Source organism: Leucoraja erinacea, chromosome 9 (assembly GCF_028641065.1).
Source record: "Leucoraja erinacea ecotype New England chromosome 9, Leri_hhj_1, whole genome shotgun sequence".
In the NCBI taxonomy this organism is placed as follows: Eukaryota; Metazoa; Chordata; class Chondrichthyes; order Rajiformes; family Rajidae; genus Leucoraja; species Leucoraja erinaceus.
The window spans coordinates 37,613,294-37,634,072 of NC_073385.1; the positions used below are offsets into that span (position 1 = coordinate 37,613,294).

The following is a 20,779-nucleotide window of genomic DNA, read 5'->3' on the forward strand; positions in this document are numbered from 1 at the left end:
ATATAACGGTCACCTTTGAATTGCGTACACATTTGACCCTCTGTCTCATGCTGCCTTTTAGGAGTGAAACCTGTATTATACCTCCAGCAAACTTAGTTTGCTAATTGACTGTATTCTGCAACTATCTTGTATGCCATTTGAGGCATGTGTATGTGTTGGAAGAGTGGGTGACGAGGGTCATCCTCTTGGTGCGTTTCACTTTTGAGGATACTCTTCTGATTGAAGGGGTTGCAATACCATACAGCAGATACAGTTCGTCAACTTGTGTCGGTTTGAGGCAACCAGAGATGGTTCTGCGTGCTGTGGTTAGCACTGGATCCAACTTCTTGGCGTGTGAAGAATGCCTCCAGACTGGGCAGGCATATTCGGCTGCTGAATAGCATAGTGCAAGGGCAGTACTCCGGATTGTTCCTGGATCTGATCCCCGTTTAAAGTTGGCCAGCTTTCTCAGGATGTTTCTGGCTCCTTTCTTTGCTTTCGTCTTGATAACATGGTCTTTGTAGCTTAGTACAAAGGTCCAGAGTAACTTCTCGGTATATGGGTTTGGCTGAGTAGGCTAGACTCTTCCCATACCAATGAACAGTTAATCTGCGGTTCGCATCACGGTTCTTGAGGTGGAAGGCGCTAATTTGTGTTTTGTCCGGGTTTGCCCGTAAATGATTTAGGGCATAGTAGTTGGTAAGGGCGTCTTAACGCTTCAGTGAGGGACTGACACGGAGATGCGATACAGAGGTCATCAGCATACAGGAAGCTCCTGGTGCTTGGGTGGATGGGTTGGTCGTTAGTGTAAATGTTGAAAAGCAGAGGGGCAAGAACACTTGCCTTGAGGAAGCCCATTCTTTTGTCTGCGCCATCTGCTGCGATCACCCCTGAGGTCTACAAAGAAGCGTCTATTCTCCAGCATGCTTTTGATCAGAGCTGTCAGATTTGCATCTTTTGTGATCTTGGATAGCTTTTGCACAAGTATTCGATGGTTGACTGTATCATAAGCCGCTGACAGGTCTACAAAAGCGGCACCAGTAATAAGTTCTTTCTCGTCTCCATCCTCAACAAATTGGGTCAGATTCAGGAGCTGGCTTGTGCAAGTTTTCCCAGGTCTGAAGCCTGCTTTTTCAGGAATAAGCTGATGGTCTGTGATGGGGCCCAGGTGATTCAAGATTAGCCTCTCAAATAATTTGTATGTGTGACAGAGCAGGGGAGATGGGTCGGAAGTTCTTGGGGTCGACTGGATCTTTTCCAGGCTTCAGTATAGCCACTATAATAGACCAAGATGCCACTGTTTGGCGGCTGGTCCTATGTGTTAGACTTGTTCACATAGAATGTCATCGTCCAGTTGCTTCGTTGTTCTTCATTACTTTGATGCCAAGGAGGAGTAGGGAGATTGCTAGATGGAATACAGCATAGCAAAGTGTACGGTCATTTACTTTAGTTGAAGGAATAAAGGTGTAGATGTGTTTAGAAGGAGGAGGGTGGATCTCATTAAAACCCACCAGTTAAGGAAAGGTCGTGGATGTGGATGTGGAGAGTGTGTTTCCAGTAATGGGAGAATCTAGGACCAAAGGGCACTGCTTCAGAATCAAAGGAAGTACCTTTAGAATGGAGATGAGGTATTTCTTTAGCCAGAGAGTGGTGAATCTGTGGACTTCATTGCCAAAGATGGCAGTGGAGACTTGAGTCATTGGGTATTTTTAAAATTGATTGATTTGTTTTTGATTAGTAAGAGCATCAAAGATTACAGGGAGAAGGCAGGAGAATGTTGAGAGGGAAAAATAGATCAGTCATAATCGAATGTCGGAGCAGACCCGATGGGCCCAAATGGCTTAATTCTGCTCCTACGTCATGTGTATTAAAATAAGGCTTGTTTCTGTTAATTATTGGTAAATTAAGAATCCAATGAAAAGTCTTAATGTAAGAACAGAATTTTGATATCTATAATTTGTATACCATTCTGATTTCGGGATATATCGCTCATGATTGCTGGATTTAAATCCAGGATTCATTACTGAGCAATAGTGAGGACTGCAGCTGTTCAACATGTTTCACAATCACTACATCAACAATAAATACTGGCCTTGCCCACATCACAGTGCTGTTTCTTTTCCCAACTCTGAAAACTTGTCAATGTAATCTGTTATAAAATGTTGGTGATTAAGAGATCTAATTTACCATTTTTAATTCTTGTATTTTAGATGCTAGCGATGGTGGGAAAATACAGAAGACATTATTAGATCGCTGGAGAGAATCTCTTCTGGCATGTACCAGTTTAGCTCAGGTTTTCCTTCATCTCTCTACACTGGATCGTAGCATTACATGGGCCAAATCTTTACTGAATGCTCGCTGTAAGATCTGTCATAAAAAGGGAGATGCAGAGAACATGCTCCTGTGTGATGGCTGTGATAGGGGGCACCACACATATTGCTTGAGACCAAAAGTCAAGGTTTGTTCTTTGTACTTTAAAAACAAAAAAACAGTATATCTATTTTCCACCATTTTCAAATTAAAATTCTTTAACATGGCCAATTTATCTTAGATCATTCCAGATGATGATTGGTTCTGCCCTGAATGCAGGCCAAAGCAGCGGTTCCGCCGTACAGTGGCCAGGCAGAGGCCCTCACTGGAGAGTGAAGAGGAAGAGGAAGAGGAGGATTGGGCTGAACTGAACAAGATGATGGAAATGCAGAGTGAAGATGATGAAAATGAAGCAACGGAAGAGAATGAAACTGAGGAAGAAATTGAAATGGAGAATAGGTATTTTTAGTTACTGAGTTTAAAAACTTTTTTTTTGGATACAATCCTATTGTTGGCTTTTGGTGCAGTTATCAATGTTGTTTGTTAACTGTGTAGGGTTTCTGTGCTCCCTGTGACCATGTTGGATTTATCTGGGTGCTCAGATTTACTCATGAAGAACAGCTGACTGGTAGGTTAAGTGGTCATTAAGTTACCCCAAAGTGAGTGAGAGTAGAACCAGTCTTGTGTGTTGTGGAGTAGTGAAGAATTAATGGGCATGTGAAAGAACAGAGGGATAGGATTGGTTCTGAGCGTGGTGTTAAGATTAAGAACGTACTGAAATCCAATGTTGTTTACAGTTATCAACATTACTCTTTTGATCCCCATATAGCAACACAACATTTAATTGCATTAGACCATGTACACTTTCAGTGATCTTGTCAGCGGTGCTGTTAAAGTGATGATCAGCATCTCTGTTTAAAAAGTGCAGTGTTGAATAAGCTTCATCCTCTTATTTCCTGATGTCAGAAAAGGACACCACTCAGCACATCAGAGCCAGACCTTGTGAGAATGATTATTCCTCTCTCCAAGCGTTCTGCAACACCCACTCTTACTGGACCAAGTTTTAACCAGGATGCTCTATTGCAGCCACGTGTGGATCCTTGGCATTTGCCTGTGCCTCCATCTCGTATCTCATAGCTGCCAACTCCAGTTCCAGAACTCCCGGTTCAAACCCAAACCACATTTCGGGTACCAGCTGTCAATCCACCGCTTCTCACAAAGCCATGCACAGGCATCAGCAAGTCCTCGCTCTGACTCTGCCGCAGCTCCAGTATTTGAAGCAGTCCGAAGGATCCGAACCTAAAACATCACCCATCCCTTTTCTCCAGAGATGTTCCCTGACCTGCTGAGTTAGTCCAGAACTTTGTGTCTATCTTTCATCAAAAATAAATGGGTCTGGGGTAATTTCTCTGTTCCAAACTGTTGAGAGATGATTGTGTATTTTTTGTTTACCATATGCCAGTCAACCTAGACTATTGTTCAGTGAGTGGTGGAGACCTAGAACTCTGTCTGATATGATATGAGATTTTCAGATTTTAAGAGTAGGCCATAAAACTATTTCCATTGGTTGGGGATCTCTTACAGGATAAATGTGTGACCTTTCAGGAATGGTTAGAAATTACAGTAAAGGGGCTGCCCCACTGCGGCGACCTAATCTGTGAGTTTAGAAGAGTTTGCCCTCGACTCAAACTCACAGCATGGTCGACATGTGGTCCTAGGAGGTCCTATGAGGTCACTGGAACTCTCTTTCATGCTCAAGGGAAGTTCCCGCATATTCGCGGCCTCAGCTAGGTCGCGGAAAATTTTTCAGCATGTTGAAAAATTTTCCGTGAGTAAAATTTGGTCGGCATGGTTCTTTTTAACTGGTAGAGCAGTGGAGTGGAATCGCTATTTAGTTACAGGCAGTCGACGTCAGCCGCAGGCAATCTTCTTCGCTGGCCAGATATTTTGATTGGCTCATTGGAGTTTTCAGGACCCAGGAAAACCGACCGGTTTCATTAAGTGGACATTTTGAGTTGAGCTTCAGACAGTTTGTGGTGTAGAAAGCTGGAAAATGGAAGAGGCAGGACAAAGCATGGCAGGTAATGGGTCAACATAGGCAAGTGGTGGGGTGGGGGGGGAGTGGGTTGGCATGCAGATGGTTGGAGAAAGGGTCTGATACAAGAAAGGTGTTTGAAGAGTTGCAGATTGTAAAGCCAGAGGGATGAATGGGGGAGAAGGAGGGTGGGTGGAGGACAGAAATCGGTGGGAGTCCGGGTGGGGCGGAAATCTGTGAAGTTGGTAGGCTTATAATAGATGCCAGTCATCCTTTTTCTCAGCCTCACAGTAAATCAAACTTTGTTCCAAACATCTGCCTATCAACAAAAAAACCTTGCCCATGTCAACCTTTTGCGTGTCGCCCTTTGTACTCCCTTTTCCAGCTTTCTACCCTCTCCCCTACAATCAGTCTGAAGAAGGGACTAGACTGAAAGATCACCCATCCATGTTCTCCAGAGATGTTGCCTGACCTTCCAGCACTTTGTGTCCTTCAGTTTTTTCTATATTTGATTCCATCTATCCTATCAATCGATAATTAATGTTAAGCGTTTTACTTAATTCACTCCATTAGTTTAGAGATACAGCGTGGAAAAAGGCCCTTGGGACCACAGAGTCCGTGTCGACCAGCGATCCCCGTACACTAGTACTATTCTACACGCACTGTGGACAATTTGCAATTTTTACTAAAACCAATTGACCTACAAACCTGTCTGTCTTTGGAGTGTGGGAGGAAACCGGATCATTCAGAGAAAAACTACAGTCACGGGGAGAATATACAAACTCTGTACAGACAGCACAGGATTGAACCCGGGTCTCTGGCATTGTAAGGCAGCAACTACCGCTGCACCACCGTGCTGCTCTTAAAGCTTCTTTACTGAGGTTGCGATTAGTCTTTGCAATCTGTTCTTGTAATTTAACCTTTTCTAATTCACAACCTTCCATGCAAAACGTAACTGTATAGCTTCTAACATCAACCTACAGTATTTTTCATGTACAATGCCCTGAATCTCTCTGAGCCACTCTTCCTGGCTGCTTGCCCCAGTACATATACCTGAATAACTACAACTGCTTATCTTGCTAGTTTGAATGCATGTACCCCAACTGTGCCTGCCATTCCATGTGTGGATTCTTCTGCTTGAAAGTTTGTCAAATGTCCTCTGATGTAAAATTCAGACTTGTTCTTGCATATCAATAATTAAACCTGTTACAACTCCATTTGTTATCCGAGTTCAGTTGGCCACGCCACGTGATTTGGCAAATGTCTGTTAACTTTCTGATCAGCTTATTCATGTTCCTCAAAAATAAAACATATATATATATATATATATAGTATCCCTGTAACTTTGTTAGTTTAAGATGTTTATAATCTTCCAGTTCACTTTTGAAATGGATTTTCATTGTCTCATGTCTCTTAATTTAAAGTTATTGGGGAGAATCTAGACCAGAAGCAGATTCTATTGCAAAAGTAGTCTATATTTTTTTTTATAGCTTGATGGTTGCCTATTGGGTCTGAAAAATTTAGCTGGGAACATTGATAATTATACCAAAAACCCAAAAATACAATTGGAACCAAAAACTGAACTCGGTGTATCAGATTTGATTTTTATTTTGTTCCTTGATTACAATGTTGAGAATTTGCTTTAAATGTTCATCTTGGGAGTATACCAGTAATATTTATGAATTCTATTGCTGAGTATATTCCGAACAAATAGAGGAAGTCCCTCGGTTGCGACAGGTTTCTGTTCCTGAGAACCTTTCTGTAATCTGAACTGTCTGTAAATCAGAAATGAACAAGAACAGTGTGCAAGAGGATTGCAGACAATGTGAGAGAGCGAGCAGGCATGATAATACTGTAGCAGCTGTCTGCCAGCTTCACTGACGAGCTGAGTGCTCGGCACTCCCAGCTCTTATCAACTTAATCGAGCCTGGTTACTGCAGGCGTGTTGACAGGGCCTACCTGCCAAACACATCCTGCTAGACTCCTAAACTTGTTCATAAGTGATACGTTCGTAACCCAGGAAAGACCTATATAGATATTCTAATGACTTGAGTTTCGAATGTTTTCCAACGTTTTAAATGTATATTAAATGAATGCTTCCCTTCCACAAATGTTTTGAGCAAGATTTAATGTTCTGTCTCCTTTACCAGTCGCCCACGAAGAGGAAGACCACCTGTGAGACCACAACTTAAAGGCAAAAGGGGTAAATATAGCACTCCAAAGGCAGCAGTTACTCAACGAGCAGGTAAAAGAAAATACACCCGTCACAGTCGGCCAAATGCTTCAAAATTATCTGCATCATTTTGTAAAAGCAGAGGCAGAAGATTAGGAAGGAAACCAAAATCTACATCAAGTTCTGAAATTAAACAGGTGTCCAGATCATTTCGTTATGCGAGATCCTACCAAGCAGTTGAATGCTTCAATGAACTGGCTAGCCCTCGTCAGCGAAGGACGTACCGGAAGATTATTACCAGCACTCCTGAGTGCAATACCTCAGCCTCTCAGAGTGGTAACATTTCTAATTTAGAATTCACGCAGGACGAACCTGTAAGGAAAAAAAGGAAATATACACGTCGTCTTCAGCAAAAACCGTCTCAGGTGATTAAACCAGGAAGAAGAGGCAGAAAAAGGAAATGTGCAGGTATGTAAAATGTGGACCTGCTGAATTCCTCCAACATTATTTTTGCTCAATATTTCAGTATCCACAGTCTTATGTCTATATTGGGATCTCTTGTTTGAGACTTTAACAAGAATGGAATTTGTTCAAATATTGAAGTTTCTCAATAAATAGTGTTTTTTATTTTATTTATGTGGAATTTCCACTGTTTGGCTTGAATGATTATATCTTTATATTAGGCTAATTTAGCTGACTGTATAACTCCCTTGGATTGAGCAATGGTTTGTTTTTCTGTGATTATTATTTTTAAATAACACTAGGATGGAAGATAGAATATCTAGTATACAATTTGCTATTAACTCTGGCCAGGTGTCCTTCGGCCTGTGATAGCATGATAATGTCAATGCTTTTGCAATTAGTTATAATATGCTGTTCCTTCAGACCCTTATGCAATAGATCAATATGATTGAGACAGTAATATGGAAACAGAGGTGCAGATACTGGTTTACAAAAAAATACATGGTGCTGGGGTAACTCAGTGGGCCAAGCAGCATCTCTGGAGAACATGGATAAGTGATGTTTCAGGTCATTAGGTAGCTAATGGCAAATGGAAGGGAAGTAAGCAACATAGTTTGTGCAAGCCGTAACACAAGGAGTACAGCATAGAAACAGTAATTTACTTTGATAACCCCACACTTTGAAGTACTAGGTACCACTGGTACTTTTTGTCTCTGGGGAAGGTGAAGCGGTAATTTACTCCAAAGAAAGAATGATATAGTAAAAAAAAATTGTTTTGCAAAAAGGCTTATGTGGTACGTTTAGGGACCCCTGTTCAAGTCGAGTCTTCTGAGTTCTCCAGAGATGCTACCTGACCTGCTAAGTTCTCCAGCACTTGTATCTCTATGATTGAGACAGTCCTGGTTATATTCAAATTGACTAAATGGGTGAAAGTAATTTAAACTGCCAGATGAATATCTTGAAAATAAAAAGGCTTGACTGGTTATTGATGGCTCTTTGCAAAGATATATCCAGAAACGTTGAATGTAGAATATCCAGCAAAATATGTCTTGTGCTTCAGAAGTCTGTTCCAGTCAGATTTGTGTATTGTCACGTATCTGATGTTTGAGTCTTCAATTGGGATTGCAAATAGAAATGGTGAAGTTGGGAGATTGAACAACCAAGTAGAATCTTGTCAGCATTAAGTGAAATATTAAAATATCTACAATCGTTGAGGATTTGTGTAACAATTTGAATGTTGGGATTAAGAAAGGCAAGCAGAAGATGGTGGAGATTCGTTTAAACTGACATGAACATTCAATAGATTATTGATTTTTTTTTAAAACGGGGTTAAGACCTTGTTTGAAATGAGTGATCCTTGCCTGAGCAAGATCAGGGGGCAAAGGTGGGTGTTCTATTTTGTATCAGATGTGTGAAAACTGATGTGCAGGGAAATAATCAAAGAAGTGTTGGAAATGAGGATTAAAAAATAAAATAGGAGAAACAATAGTTCACAGTGCATGGATGAGAGAATAAGCCTGAGTGGCAGAATACCTCGTGGGGCTCAGAAGAAGAGGATGTACAGGAATTATCGGATTAGAGAAAATGAATTTGGAGAAGTAAAATGAACGAGGATGTTCAAGAAGGAAAACAATGAGGCAGTTTTTGGTGAAAGATTTGCTGTCTGATCAGTTCATCTAGCTATGTGGAAAAGTGACAAGCTCAGATTTTGGTAGATAAAGTTCAATGGTGATCTGTTGTATTGGTTTGGAGGCAGTGCACTTGTCAGGGAATACGCAGTTAGTCACGCAGTGTGGAAACAGGCACTTTGGCCCATTTTATCCACACTGACCAACATGTCTCATCTACACTAGTCCCACCTGCCTTTTTGGCCCATATCTCTTTTAAACCCGTCCTATCCATGTAACTATCTAAATGTTCCTTAAATGTTGAGATAGTACCTGCCACGATTACCTCCTCCAGCAGCTCGTTCCATACACCCACCACCCTTTGTGTAAAAGGGTCATCTCTCGGGTTCCTATTAAATCTTTCCTCTGTCACCTAAAATCTATTCTTCTGGTTTTCGATTCCCCCACTCTGGGCAAGAGATTCTGTACATCTCAACGATCTATTTCAGAGCAAACAATAGAGGAGAGCAGTGCAGGAGAGGGGCCACAAACCCAGTTGGGGTTTGGAGAATAAGGTCAAAGTCATCAAGTCTCCTTGACGAGGTTTGAGAAATAGGGAGTGTTTTATGCTAACATTCATTGGCAGTTCAAACTATGGCATGAACCATTGCTGGGATGTGGAGAACCCTTTTGTGGCAGTAAATGCCCCCTTATTAAAGGCTCCATACTTTACTGCAAAGATAAGAATTTCTCTTTTGAAAGAGACTTTGTAAACTGCTGCATCTCCATTGTAATGTTGAATCTTTAAACTACAAATGTTGAGATAGTACCTGCCACGATTACCTCCTCCAGCAGCTCGTTCCATACACCCACCACCCTTTGTGTAAAAGGGTCATCTCTCGGGTTCCTATTAAATCTTTCCTCTGTCACCTAAAATCTATTCTTCTGGTTTTCGATTCCCCCACTCTGGGCAAGAGATTCTGTACATCTCAACGATCTATTTCAGAGCAAACAATAGAGGAGAGCAGTGCAGGAGAGGGGCCACAAACCCAGTTGGGGTTTGGAGAATAAGGTCAAAGTCATCAAGTCTCCTTGACGAGGTTTGAGAAATAGGGAGTGTTTTATGCTAACATTCATTGGCAGTTCAAACTATGGCATGAACCATTGCTGGGATGTGGAGAACCCTTTTGTGGCAGTAAATGCCCCCTTATTAAAGGCTCCATACTTTACTGCAAAGATAAGAATTTCTCTTTTGAAAGAGACTTTGTAAACTGCTGCATCTCCATTGTAATGTTGAATCTTTAAACTACATTTGTTATAGCATGCACAGGCAATTTGGCCCCAACAATTTGTTGTTTAATCTCCATGTGGAGAAACTGTTCCACATCACATTCGGCTGGTTCCCATGTCCTTCAGTCATTTTTTTTCAACTGTCAAACATGATCAAATGTTGTGGTTTGTCTCTGACCACAAAGCTACTTCTGTTGCTGCCAGCAATTAGATTTTTAATAGCCTCATCTGTGGTTTTCTTCCATTCCATTCCCATTTTCAAACAGCAACTCACAACTTTTAAGAGAATATAAGTTCTCAAATACTAGCCAAATTTTAACTTATTCTTCTGGAACGTTTGAAATCTTTCCAGTTTTATTTTCCATCTCTGCTGCATTACTCTGATTACATGACGTTTTCTATGATTTTTACAAAAATAAGCACCCCACTCATAACCTTGCTACAGGCACATGCCGTGAGTAATTACTCAGGGTAGGCAGTCAGTCGGCTTTTAAAAAAACCTTAAACCGCACATGCGCAGATTGTTCTCTCCGTAAGCTGTCAGTCGACTTTTATCAAGTCTTCAAAAGCCAAATCTCTTAATAAAGTACCGTATTTCCCGGCAATGAAAACGCACCCCCATTTTGAGTTGCTAAATTTTGAAAGAAGGCTGGTGGGACATAGGATTTCTCACGCTCAAAAAAATAAAAGTAAAGAAAGCAATTTGCCCAAAGCTTCCAAATCTCCTTCATTCTGAAATACTGAATGGGTGGGGGGTGGAGGGTGACGGCAGGTGGAGACGTGGTGGGAAAAACGGGAGCACACCGGGACAAGTTGAATCAGTTGTGATCCTATTGAATGACAATACTTTTTCAAGGGACCAATTGGGGGGGGAAGAGTTCCTTTCACAGCGTGTGGGGAGTCTGGTCTGGGGTAAAGCTGCGGGAGGGCAGGAGGGTTGAGGAGGGGGTCGGGGATCATGCCAGTAACTCACTCACCGCTGCCGCGGTGCTGCGGACGCGGAGCCATCGCATTGTGGCCGGGGAGGGAAGTAGCTCGGGTGCCTGCGAGCGGCTGCTGGCACCTGACAGCGGACACCCCTTCAGCGCCTTCTGCTGGCTCGCTCACTTCTGGCAGTGACCTCCGTCTGAACATCTCTCACCTGCTGCTCGCCGGCTTTGCTCATGTCAGCCGCTTCCCGCAAATCCTTAAATTCCGACAGCCGAGTAACCTCAATTGGTCCCTTGATCGTGCTGTCGGAATTTAAGGATTTGCGGTAAGCGGCTGACATGAATGAGGCCAGCGAGCGGCAGGAGAGAGGTTTTCAGACGGAGAGCACTGCCAGAGGTGAGTGGGGGCCGGCAGAAGGACCTGAGGTGGCGGCTGCTCGCAGCCACCCGAGCTGTCCGGTCCTGGTGCCCGCTCACAGCCACCTACTTCTCCCCATGGCCACAATGCGGTGGCTCTGAGCCCGGACGTCGCAGCAAGTGAGTTGCTGGCGTGATCCCCGACACCCTCCTTCTCCCATCCCCAGCAGAGCCGTCCTTTTGCAGCTACTTCCCGCAATGAGGGATAGACTTGACTACCTCTCAGTACAACAACATCGTTCTTGATGTTGCTGTACTGAGGGATAGCCAAGTCTATCTTTCCTGGCTAACAACCTTCCAACTTCAGCTTCCAAGACGCATGTAAATTTTCGTGCCTTATATTTGGGTAAAAAATAGCATCTTCATCGCCGGGAAATGCGGTATTTAAAAACATATAGCACCAAGAAATGTACTTACCACATCATTTGTACACAAACTCCATTCTTCTCTCTTTGTTTTTAATATATTCTTAAGATAATGGCAATCCATATTTGAAAAACCCGGCAAGAAACTTGTGCTGCGCATGCGCAGTACTGCAAAGGCAGAATTTCAGCTGCCTTCAGTCCCCTGGAGATTTACAGCTTGAAGCATCGTCGACGGCACGTGGGCTGCACAGACCTTCGCGTGTTACATGTACTGCGGATGAAAGGCACGGAGAATTATGCCTACCTAAGAGATCGATCTCTTAGGTAGGCATTATTCTCCCATGCCTTTACTATTTATATTTAATAATTACCATTTTATAATTTTAGCAGGGTAGGCAGTGTCATGTGCCTGCCTTGCACATCCTTCTGCAACCCCTCCCAGCTGTCTTGCATTCTTGGAAACTGATCCCTAGTTACTAGTATGTTCTCCCTGACAAGTTAAGCTGAGCACCATTGGTGCAACTTTCTACTTTTATTTTTACGGTCCAACCTGCATACCTTTGGTGATTTAATTTTTTTTAAATCTTATGGTTGACTATCTCTTGAGGCTTGTGAAATAGCGTGGTTATTGTAAATGGTGTGCTCTGTTCAAAATGTCTGTTCAAATATACGGTGCTCCCCATAATGTTTGCGATAAAGACCCATCATTTATTTATTTGCCTCTTTACTCCACAATTTGAGATTTGTAATAGAAAAAAATCATATGTGGTTAAAGTGCACATTGTCAGATTTTATTAAAGGCCATTTTAATACATTTTGGTTTCACCATCTTAAAAATTACAGCTGTGTTTATACATAGTCCTCCCCATTTCAGGGCACCATAATGTTTGGGACACATGGCTTCACAGGTGTTTGTAATTGCTCAGGTGTGTTTAATTGCCTTCTTAATGCAGGTATAAGAGAGCTCTCAGCACCTAGTCTTTCCATCACCTTTGGAAACATTTATTGCTGTTTATTAACATGAGGACCAAAGTTGTGCTAATGAAAGCCAAATAAGCCATTATGAGACTGAGAAACTAGAATAAAACTGTTAGAGACAAGCATTAGGCTTACCAAAATCAACTGTTTGGAACATCATTAATAAGTAAGTAAGTTTAACCATATAACAATTACAGCACAGAAACAGGCCATCTCGGCCTTTCATGTCCGTGCCGAACACTTATTTTCCCTTAGTCCCATCCACCTGCACTCAGACCATAACCCTCCATTCCTTTCCCATCCATATACCTATCCAATTTATTTTTAAATGATAACATCGAACCTGCCTCCACCACTTCCACTGGAAGCTCATTCCACACAGCTACCACTCGCTGAGTAAAGAAGTTCCCTCTCAGAAGTCGTCAATCTGCAAGTTAGGTGTGAATTTGTCAATGACCATTGTCCGCCAAAGACCTCATGAACAGAAATACAGAGGCTACACAGCAGAATGCAAACCACTGGTTAGCCGCAAAAATAGGATGGCCAGGTTAGTTTGCCAAGCAGTACTTAAAAGAGCAACCACAGTTCTGGAAACAGGTCTTGTGGACAGATGAGACGAAGATTAACGTATGTCAGAGTGATGGCAAGAGCAAATTATGGAGGAGAGAAGGAACTGCCCAAGATCCAAAGCATACTACCTCATCTATGAAACACGGTGGTGGGGGTGTTATGGCCTGGGCTTGTATGGCTTCTGAAGGTACTGGCTCACTTCATTGATGATACAACTGCTGATTTTAGTAGCAGAATGAATTCTGAAATGATGCTATTTGCTCAAATTCAAACAAATGCCTCAAAACTCATTGGCCGGCAGTTCATTCTACAGCAAGACAATGATCCAAAACATACTGCTAAAGCAACAAAGGAGTTTTTCAAAGCTAAAACATGGTCAATTCTAGAGTGGCCATCAATCACCCAATCTGAATCCAATTGAGCATGCCTTTTATATGCTGAAGAGAAAACTGAAGGGGACTAGCCCCCAAAACGTGTGTAAGCTAAAGATGGCTGCAATACAGGTCTGGCAGAGCATCACCAGAGAAGACACCCAGCAACTGGTGATGTCCACGAATTGCAGACTTCAAGCAGTCATTCCATGCAAAGGATATGCAAGAAAATTCTAAACTTGACAATTTAAGTCACATTGCATTGCTGTGTCCCAAACATTATGGTGCCCTGAAATGGGGAGGACTATGTATAAACACTGTTGTAATTTCTACAAGGTGAAACCAAAATGTATAAAAATGGCCTTTATTAAAATCTGACAATGTGCACTTTAACCACATCTGATTTGTTTTATTCTCAAATAAATAAATGATGGGTCTTTGTCCCAAACATTATGGAGGGCACTGTAGCTAAAATTTGTTGAATTATTTGTATATTAAAATGAAACATTTAAGTACGGTAAAGGTGAAGCTACTGTTATTAAGAATTGAATGAATCTGTCAATTTACAAAATATTATACACCTGTGCATAATGTAAGGTATTTCTACTTTTTAAATCATATCCCAATGCAATTCATCCTTGTTTAATGTTTACTGAAATGCAAAGTGGTCATATGGCTTTACTTAAAGTTTATCTTTTAATTTATTTTAATAGATACCGTGATAGAAGTTCCAAAAGTAACTGGGAACCGGAGGAGTTCAAGTCGGCACTCTGGCATGCATGAACTTTCTCTTTGTGAACAGCTGATTGTGGATTTGGTACGACATGAAGACAGTTGGCCATTCCTGAAATTAGTAAACAAAGCTCAGGTATATTGAAATATATAAAATTTACATATACACTATAGTAAATATTTTTAGTCCATGAAAATTGTCATTAGACAAACCATACTTCAATTTATGAAAGAATCATATTCCTGAACAACCTAACTGAAACTGGAAGTCAAAGCTGAATAAAATTAGGCATGTTAGTACAGGTATTCATATACAGAATGGTTGCAGTAATATATAATTTCAGAAATTCAACCAATATCGAATGAGAGTTCATTGCAGTGTAATTTAATGTTTTAATCAGAATGCATCACATATGGACAAGAAATAAGATTTTTTTTTCTCACAGGTTACCGATTATTACGATATTATTAAGAAGCCAGTTGCCTTAAATATCATACGTGAAAAACTAAACAGATGTGAATATAACTTTGCATGTAAGTTTCAAGTTTGCGGTTTACATACCTTATGCTTTATTTCAAATTAATGATAATTTGTTTGCTTTTTGGTCAATTAGATTAACCATAATTTTTACTAACTATGCCGTGAAAACTCCTTAAATTGCTGCTGTAAAAAATACTTGAGCTGCACAAATTAGACTATTTGTCATTTTCTAATATATTGAGCGCATTGTGAAGGGAGGGCTGGATTTGTGTTAAACACATTTTAAATCTCCCATATCCCTCAGTTGTGATATGACCAGCCTCAGGATTTTCTTCCTTGATTGTAGAACCAACTTGTGCCAATATTCTAACTAGTTGCACACTGCCATTTTGCTGCTTCTTCGGCTGCCACAAATATTAAAGTTCACATAATGTTCACAATAAAACACTATTAATCTGGCACACTCAGGACTTGCATGATGCCTGACAGTTTGCTATTCCAGTTAATACCCCAAAATATTTGATTCACCGTAAGGTGTTGAAGAGTTGAAATTTTCTAGCCATTCAATGTTTCAAGAAAGCATAGGAAATGGAACTCTGCTGAATTCAGAATGAAGATGAGGTGCCCTGGTGAGTTTCAACGGTGGTTTGGAAACCAGGCCCAGTGAGTTTAAAGGGTGTTCAAGAGCCAAGGCCCAACTGAGCCAGATACCAAAGTATCAAATTTCCAAACAATTTGATAGAAAATTGACAAAGATCTACCTTGCTTATTAATATCAGAATATTGCTGATGGAAATTATACAAATGTTGTTGTCTTGAATGAAGGGACATGGTCCTCTGCTAGCTATACAAGTTAGCAACTGATACTAAGACATTTCTCACAGTGGATTTGCACTTTTCTGGTGTGACTTGGTCTAAGGCCACCTTAAAGCAATCTGTGATATCCACTAGTTATGACATTGAGTTGGTTCAGCAACAATTGGGATTGCACCATTTTCACATGGCACATAACTAGGAAAAATGTGCATATTTGTAAGAATATTTTCATGAGCATAGACCATAGAAAAGTACAGCGTGGTAACAGCCCTTTCAGCCCAAAATGCCTGCTGAACATGATGCCAAGATTTTCTGCACGTGATGCATATCACTCCATTTCAATTGAGATAAGCTGATGTTTTGAAGAAAAATTATAGTTCATTTTTAAATGATGCTTTTTTTGGAGGAAACAATACACCAGTATAAAAACATATGTTTTCAGGTAATGAACTTTCTCAGGATTAACTTTTACACTATGCATCATTTATTAGCCTAGTTGAACCTTATTTAAGCAGGTGACGATTTGAATGACCTTTAATTAAAAATGATAATGAAATTGAGGCTCGTATCAAAGTCACTGATTTTGCATTGATTACAACCCTGAAAACTGTGGAAGTATATGTTCTGAGAATCAGACATCCATGGCAACAATTTTCATGTTCATAAGTTCTAGGAGCAAAATTAGGCCATTCGGCCCATCAAGTCTACTCTATTCAATCATGGTTGATCTATCTTTCCCAACAACCCCATTCTTCTGCCTTCTCCCCATAACCCTTGATACCCTTATTAATCAAGATTTTGTCAATTTCCACCTTAAAAATATCCATTGACTTGTCAGCCACAGCTGTCTGTGGCAATGAATTCCACAGATTCACCACCCTCTGACTAAAGCTATTCTTCCTCATCTCCTTTCAATAGGTATTTCCTTTTATTCTGAGGCCATAGGCACTGGTCCTAGACTCTGCCAATAGTGGAAACATTCTCTCCTCATTCACTCTATCTAGGCCTTTCACTATTCGGTAAGGTCCCTCCTCATTCCTTCTAAACTGCAGTTCCAGTGCCTTCAAACGCTAATCACATGATAACCCAATCATTCTTGGAATCTTTCTCATAAACCTCCTGTGGACCCTCCAATACCAGCATATCTTTGCTCAGATATGGGGCACAAAACTTCTCATGATACTCCAAATATGGTCTGACCAGTGCTTTATAACGCTTCAGCATTACATCCCTGTTTTTAAATTCTAGCCCTTGAGATAAATGCTAGCATTGCATTTAACCATATAACAATTACAGCACTGAAACAGGCCATCTCGGCCCTATAAGTCCGTGCTGAACAACCTTTTTTCCCTTAGTCCCACCTGCCTGCACTCATACCATAACCCTCCATTCCCTTCTCATCCATATGCCTATCCAATTTATTTTTAAATGATACCAACGAACCTGCCTCCACCACTTCCACTGTAAGCTCATTCCATACCGCTACCACTCCGAGTAAAGAAGTTCCCCCTCATGTTACCTCTAAACTTCTGTCCCTTAATTCTGAAGTCATGTCCTCTTGTTTGAATCTTCCCTATTCTCAAAAGGAAAAGCTGATCCACATCAACTCTGTCTATCCCTCTCATCATTTTAAAGACCTCTATCAAGTCCCCCCTTAACCTTCTGTGCTCCAGAGAATAAAGACCTAACTTATTCAACCTTTCTCTGTAACTTAGTTGTTGAAACCCAGGCAACATTCTAGTAGATCTCCTCTGTACTCTCTATTTTGTTGATATCCTTCCTATAATTGGGCGACCAAAATTGTACACCATATACTCCAGATTTGGTCTCACCAATGCCTTGTACAATTTTAACATTACATCCCAGCTTCTATACTCAATGCTCTGATTTATAAAGGCTAGCATACCAAAAGCTTTCTTTACCACCCTATCTATATGAGATTCCACCTTCAAGGAACTATGCACGGTTATTCCCAGATCCCTCTGTTCAACTGTATTCTTCAATTCCCTACCATTTACCATGTACGTCCTATTTTGATTTGTCCTGCCAAGATGTAGCACCTCACATTTATCAGCATTAAACTCCATCTCCTTCCTTATTAACGATTCGACTTGCAAATTAACTTTTGGAAATCTTGCTCCAGCATTCCCAAGTCCCTTTGCACCTCCGATTTCTGAATTCTCTCCCCATTTAGAAAATATTCTACGCCTTTATTCCTACGACCAAAAGAGATGACTTCACAATTTGCTGTGCTGTACCCCATCTGCCACTGCTCAACCCACCCTCTCTCTCTCCCCCCCCCTCTCCCCCCCTGCACACAACCTGTCCAAATCCTTCTGTATAGTCCCTGCTTTCTCTACATTACTTGCCCCATCCACCTATCCTCTCCCCTCTTGAATGGCTTCCTGAACCACAGTGCCCCAGTCAGGTTGCTCATCCTACAGCCCCCACATTTGTCTGCACAGGGAGCAAGAATCTCAGACCTGCTTAACAAGCTCGAGGGCTGAGGTTCCTCTAACACTGTCCTTGCCACTATTCCCTTGCTTGTCTCACTTGCAGTCACATCCTCCTCTTGACCATGGACCATGTTGGAAGCAGTTACTCTTAACAGGTGTGACTGCTTCCAGAAACACAGCGTCCAGGTAATTCACTCCTTGATGTGCCGCAGAGCTTGAAGCTTAGACTCCAGGTCGTCAACTGAGATCTTCAATCACCCAACACTGACTTCAGATGTGGTCGCCATGAACCACCAAGGAGTCCACCAGCTGCCACATCATGCAGCTGCAGCACATCACGTAATCCTGCATGCCTACTTTGTGTATCCGACATCTCCTTTTTACACTTCTTTTTAAACAAAATTGCTGGAAATATCAGCGTATCATTCCCAAGTCTCTGAATCCACTGAATTAATTACACAGAAAGCCCGCATACACAATAATCCCACAGGAAACCCGTGAAACCCTAGACAGTGTAGTAAATTGCACACTGAGAATGAAGCAGGTTTATTGTACCAAATAGAGAGGTTAGAGATCAAACACGTTTACATTTGCAGAGAAGGGGACGACTTGGTATAAGAAAAGGACTGACTATGATAGGTGGCGACGAAGACTGAATTACACAAATGTCGGTGCTGATTGAAAGAAGGCAGTATAGGCATGGTAATTACATCTGGAGGTGTTAAATAGATGTAGAGAGGATGGAGGACAGAAGAGAGAAGGGGAAAAAATCCTCAAACTGAGATGAAAAAGTGCAGAATATGCTGGAACTCATGAATATGAGAATCATGGAAACAGCAAATCAAATGTAAACTTGGGAGTTGAAAGATCAGACGCCGTTCTAAGTTTGCTTTGGGCATTTGAAGAATTTAGCTGTGGATGTGGGGTGGGGGACTGAAGTGACAGACTACTGGAAACTGAAGTTCATCCTTGGAAACTGGCTGACTTTTGCTTTTAGTTTTTTTTCACCAATGTGAATGAATCCATACCATGAGTATAACTTCTACTTACATGTATTGTATTTGGGGCTCTCAATGTTATCTGCATAACACTGGAGAATCCAAATGCAGGGTAGATAACTGCAGAACAATCTTGCCTTTTCCTGTCACTTCGATTCTCCATCCCACTCCCACATTGGTCATTTTATTTTTAGTCTCTTGCATTGTATGAACAGCATCTTCCCTCTCAGAATGTTCCAACCCACAGGACTCAACATATAATTCAACTATTGCAGAGAGCAGGATCTCTAGTTAGTATCAGAACTGGCCAATTATGGTGGAAGATCATCAATTTCCAATGTTATATTTTTTCTCTCTGCAGTATTATGAGTTACAATAATAATGAGCACCAATCACTTTCATTTCTGATTTCCAGCAACTGCAGTGATTTGTTCCTAAATACTTGATTTATCCCTCATTCGTCTTCTATTGTAGCTTCTCCAAACATGTAATTAATGTGCCATCACTAACCCCTTGGACAACCCCATCACCTTGCCATTCATTCTCTCCTGGTCTCAAGTGGCACACAGATATTCCCTCTGTTCTCACCACTGCTCCTCCTGTGCAACCCATTTGATTTCAGACTTTTAGTTTGAACATAATCAACCTAAAACATTCTCTTTCTACAGATGCTGCATGACATGCTAAATATTTTCAGCATTATCTGTTTTTGGTTCATAGATCTCGTATATCTAAAGAGGATTAAGGTCCCAAATTAAAATTTTGTTTTTCTCTTCAGCGGATTTTATTGATGATGTGGAATTGATGTTTACAAACTGCTTTGAATACAATCCTCGAAACACAAGTGAAGCAAAAGCTGGGATGAAACTTCAAGCCTTCTTTCACAATCAAGTAGAAAAGCTGGGATTAACAATAAAACCTACCAATGTGGACCATACACCGCAACCTATTACCAAAAGATCAAGAATTTAAGGTTGTTCAATGGTGTACTTTAATTAGGAACATTTAGAATTTGTCATGTTCCATTTCTGAAATGAAAAATAGAATCATGCCACAGACTGCCTTGCTCTTCTTATGAACTGCAATAACTTTTTACAACGTTGAAATGCGACCTGCACTGGACTAAAATTCTTTCTAAAGCACTCAGGAAGATGTAGTGTGAAACTGCATTTTGCTAAGATAATTTGTAGAGATTTCATAGTTTGTGTATATTGGATACAGTACTGTTTTACTGAATGATTTTTGTACTTTTTTGAAGTAACATTCATGTATCGTAGTGTCTTCCACCAAACACGGAGTAAATGCTATACTTTTATGAATCCAATTGTGGAGCTCTCCAGTGTTCTGATTTTGTGAAGAAATGTTGTTTAATTTAAAGGAAAATCAGTCACCAGTGTCCAGTTATAATTTTTACTTTAATTAAAAATAACTCTTGAAACCAACAAAAGAATGCTACACTACACACGAGTGAGAATTGTATATCATTTCAGTGCTGTATATGTTTCATGCTGGTGCAAATGATTGGTCTGTGAGAAAGATTAGATATTTATTCAATGTTGAAAACAATTTGTGGGTTTTGAATTTCTCCTGTATTTATGAAACTAATTGAAACGTGGGGGGAGGATTGAGTTTTTCCATGCTGCAACATTTTCTGATTTTTATTTTAAGCATGTCTTTTCAAATGCTCAATAAAACGTGGAATCCAGGAACTAGATTCTTATGTAATGTTTCCAACAGCAGTAGTATTGATAATGTGGTTTACTTTGTGAAAATAATTTTGTTTCTTTGTACAAATAAAAGGTTGAGATGA

At 40.8% G+C, this 20,779-nt stretch overlaps 1 protein-coding gene across 3 annotated transcripts in view; it reads left to right on the plus strand.

Moving 5' to 3' along the window:
• The window catches only part of baz1a (bromodomain adjacent to zinc finger domain, 1A), an 82,813-nt gene extending 62,034 nt beyond the window's left edge, over nt 1-20,779 (plus strand). For all 3 annotated transcript variants that reach the window (XM_055640558.1, XM_055640557.1, XM_055640556.1), the window contains 6 exons: nt 2,190-2,437; nt 2,531-2,748; nt 6,475-6,965; nt 14,200-14,354; nt 14,665-14,752; nt 19,748-20,779. In XM_055640558.1, the coding sequence (XP_055496533.1) occupies nt 2,190-2,437; nt 2,531-2,748; nt 6,475-6,965; nt 14,200-14,354; nt 14,665-14,752; nt 19,748-19,941 (1,394 nt within the window). In that variant the 3' untranslated portion in view covers nt 19,942-20,779. The remainder of the gene's footprint in view (nt 1-2,189; nt 2,438-2,530; nt 2,749-6,474; nt 6,966-14,199; nt 14,355-14,664; nt 14,753-19,747) is intronic.